This window comes from Tenrec ecaudatus, chromosome 2 (genome assembly GCF_050624435.1).
Source record: "Tenrec ecaudatus isolate mTenEca1 chromosome 2, mTenEca1.hap1, whole genome shotgun sequence".
Lineage (NCBI taxonomy): Eukaryota > Metazoa > Chordata > Mammalia > Afrosoricida > Tenrecidae > Tenrec > Tenrec ecaudatus.
Window position 1 is genome coordinate 193,576,551 of NC_134531.1, and position 3,248 is coordinate 193,579,798.

General features: G+C 45.0%; 1 protein-coding gene across 1 annotated transcript; it reads right to left on the reverse strand.

The window, feature by feature from the left end:
- Positions 1-867: 867 nt before the first annotated feature.
- LOC142440252 (interferon-gamma-inducible GTPase 10-like) lies at positions 868-2,121 on the reverse strand. The gene has a single exon (XM_075542738.1). It carries the CDS (start codon positions 2,119-2,121, stop codon positions 868-870), a length of 1,254 nt encoding a protein of 417 aa, XP_075398853.1.
- Positions 2,122-3,248: the final 1,127 nt, after the last annotated feature.

The following is a 3,248-nucleotide window of genomic DNA, read 5'->3' on the forward strand; positions in this document are numbered from 1 at the left end:
GAAAAAGCTACTGAATGAACTGAAGAATTTTACTAGTATGTCTGAAAGAAGTTCAGTTCTAGACTGGAGATAGACATTTCATAGTGATAGATGCTGTTCTCTTAGGATACACTTCTATATTACCATGTTCGGCTTGGTTGTTAGAGAAGTAAAACCTGTGACACTCACATATGTATAAAAAAGAGCCACACATCGATCAGTAATTTTATGTCAAGAAGGCAGGCAAATCAGCATAATGCAACTCAAGTTCACGAGTCTGCTGCTAGACAGAGAGCTCTCTAGACCCATGTAGCAGTCAGTCAATGATGTAAAAAGGTGCAGCAGGAGGCAGAGAGATCACAGGCCAGAAAGCGCTGAGTCACATGAATCCAGAGTTGGTGGAAACACAACAAGGTGCAGAAACTCCTTGGGGTTGGTGACCCACATGGGGTTCCCACGAAGGCAGCCACAGAGCAGAGAGAGAGACAAGTTCCCTGTGTCTCTCATTAAAAGTCACACACCCCAGGAGGTAGCACCAGGCTACCACATGATTGACTGGTTGGATTCCACCCCGATATTTTCATGCAGGTTCAAGTTGACATAAAATATAACCACCTTACTATCATCCTCCACTTTCCTGAGAAAATGTCTAGAAAAGATGCTTTTGAACCGATTAGTCATCTTCTAATCAGAAGTCATTCCAGTGGTGATTGATTCAGGAGTGTTCACAAAAATGCACATCCTCCTCCCTTAGAGCAGTGCAACAGGGACACTTCAAGGAAAGCCAAGGCCATTCTTCATGGGGTCAGTTTGCATGAGTCAGGGGCTGGGTCCTTCATGCTTCTCACATGGAGTCCCAACATCCAGAAGCAGTTGGCCTATGAAGACCTAATCCTGCCCTTTAATGACTGCTCTCTGCAAAAGAAATTTAGCATCATCCACCACAGCGTCAAGAAAATGATTCTGCAAATAGAAAGTCTTTCTAAAGTAGAGGCCAGTAGCAAGAAATCCTCCAGCGATATAGCAGAATTTCTCAAATTTTTTCAATAGTTGGTCCCCTAGGAGATCGTCATCTTTCTCAACTGATAGCAAATATGGAGACTTCAAGTTTGTCTTGAGTTCTTCTACTGACAAGTGCAAGTCCTTTGCTATATGTTCCAGAGATGCATCATCCACCCCAAAATAAGACCGATAGAAAGTTAAGGTCTCCTCCAACTGCTGCACGTCACTGTCACTGAGGTATCCCATGACAGGAATCGTGGCAAGTGCTCCACACTTCAGGGCCTCCAGCCAGATCTTCTGCCTCAAACAATCCTTCCTCCGTTCAATGGCAGCATCTGTAACACAAGGAAGGCACTGCATGAAGATGTGGCGTTTATAAGCTGGAAGCTCCTCCAGAAGGGTGCTCTCCAGCTTTGGGAAATCGTACTCAGACAATTCAAAACTGGAGATCAAAAAGACCGGAGCATGGTTCACATCAATGGCCCGCAGGTTATCCAAGCAGTCCTCTCGGATCATTTGTAGGGTTTTCTCCTTACGGAAGGTCTTGGGTTTAGCTCTTCTTTGATTATATAAATCGCTGTCCACCCTGGATCGGACCAAGTAGAAATTCTTCTTCATTTTTTTAATAACTGTGGCCAATTTTGAATCGTTTTCTTTAAAGCGTGTAGCACAGATGATAATAAAAAAGTCATACTCATTAAAGTTCATTTTCTTCAGATACTCTTGAGGCTGAAATTTAGTGGTCCCAATGCCAGGCAGGTCCCACAGTTTCACATTGGGGATCTTTGGGTGTGTGTATGACTTTCTCTCCATTGTGGTCTCCACTACCCCACAGGCAGCTGCATCTGTCTCTTCATGCCCAACACCTCTCAGGGCATTAATGAAACTAGATTTTCCTGACCCAGACTCACCTGTCACAGCAATATTTATTGTGGCATTCTCAATCTCATTCATTGCATCACTGATCACATTAGCTGTCCCTGAAACATCCCCTTTCTCCATATTTGATTTAATCAAATTGATAATTTCAGAAGAGAGCATTTGGCTTTCCATCTTGAAATCCTTAAAAAATTCCTCGATGCTAGAAGCCCAATTTTTATTCTTTGGATCAACGGATGTATTGGAGGATGACTGGCCCATTGTTGTGAGTAGTATAGGACACTAAAGAGAGGGAAGAAGAAGGAAATAAAAAGATATTAGTAGAGAAAGCGGTAGCAATACCCATCTCACTGTATAGACAAAGCCGTCTATTCTTTTTGAATGCAAGTTTTGTCTGGATTCCTGGATTGATATAAAGTTCACATTGCTAAGGTATCACTTTACCTTGGAATGCTCTCCTTGTTGAATAAATTTAGATGATAGTGTACATGATATTTCAATCACACACACATCTAGGCAGAAGCTGATGGGAAAACTTCGTCATAACCCTGGAAACAATTAAAATGGTCACAAAAACTAAGCAAAGCATTGGAATAATAACAACAACAAAGTGGGAAGTGCTGTCACATGTTAGGAGAGCTTTGAACTTTCTGTGTGCTGCCCTCTGGCACCTGTTTGACTTGGGACGAGTCCCTGAGTCCTTGGTATCCTTCAATCCTGAACACAAGCCTCACTTCTGGCACTGGAAGGGGACAGCAAATATGATTCACAAGTGATAGTGTGTTTCTGATCTGGCCCGTCCGGAGATGTCTAAAGAACTGAAAGAAACCTTCATTTCTGTTTGGCCTCACTCAGAGCTCATGTGCCGCTGAGGGAAAAGGACATTGGTGGAAGTCTGTGCCCTCCTGTAATCACCTAGAGCGAAAGCATCACAAAACACCAAAAGGAGTGTCAGAGAAAAGGACTCCTTCGGGACGTGAAGTCTCAGAAACAGGTGTGTGGACCATGCACATTGCTTGTGAGGCGCCTGGAGTTGGTTCCAACTCGGAGCAACCCAATGTGTGCTCAAACCCAACACCGCCCCTCCTGCACCGCCCCCACCGTCCTTCCTATGCTGAGCCCAGGATCACAGCTAGTGTGCCTACACCTTCTCTGGGGGCTTTCTCTTCTGCACCGCCCCTCCACATTCCCAAGCATCCTGTCCTTCTCCAGGGATTGCTCTCTCCTGACAACATGCTAACGTGGATGGGGACACTTCCAGGAGGATGGTGCAAAGGGAAGGGTGACCACGTTGGGAGCTCTGTGAGTGATTGCTGGGTTGGGGGACTGAGAGTCTACGTTGGGGCTCTGGAATGCACATTTGGTCCTAGCACCCCTGCAGGGCTCTG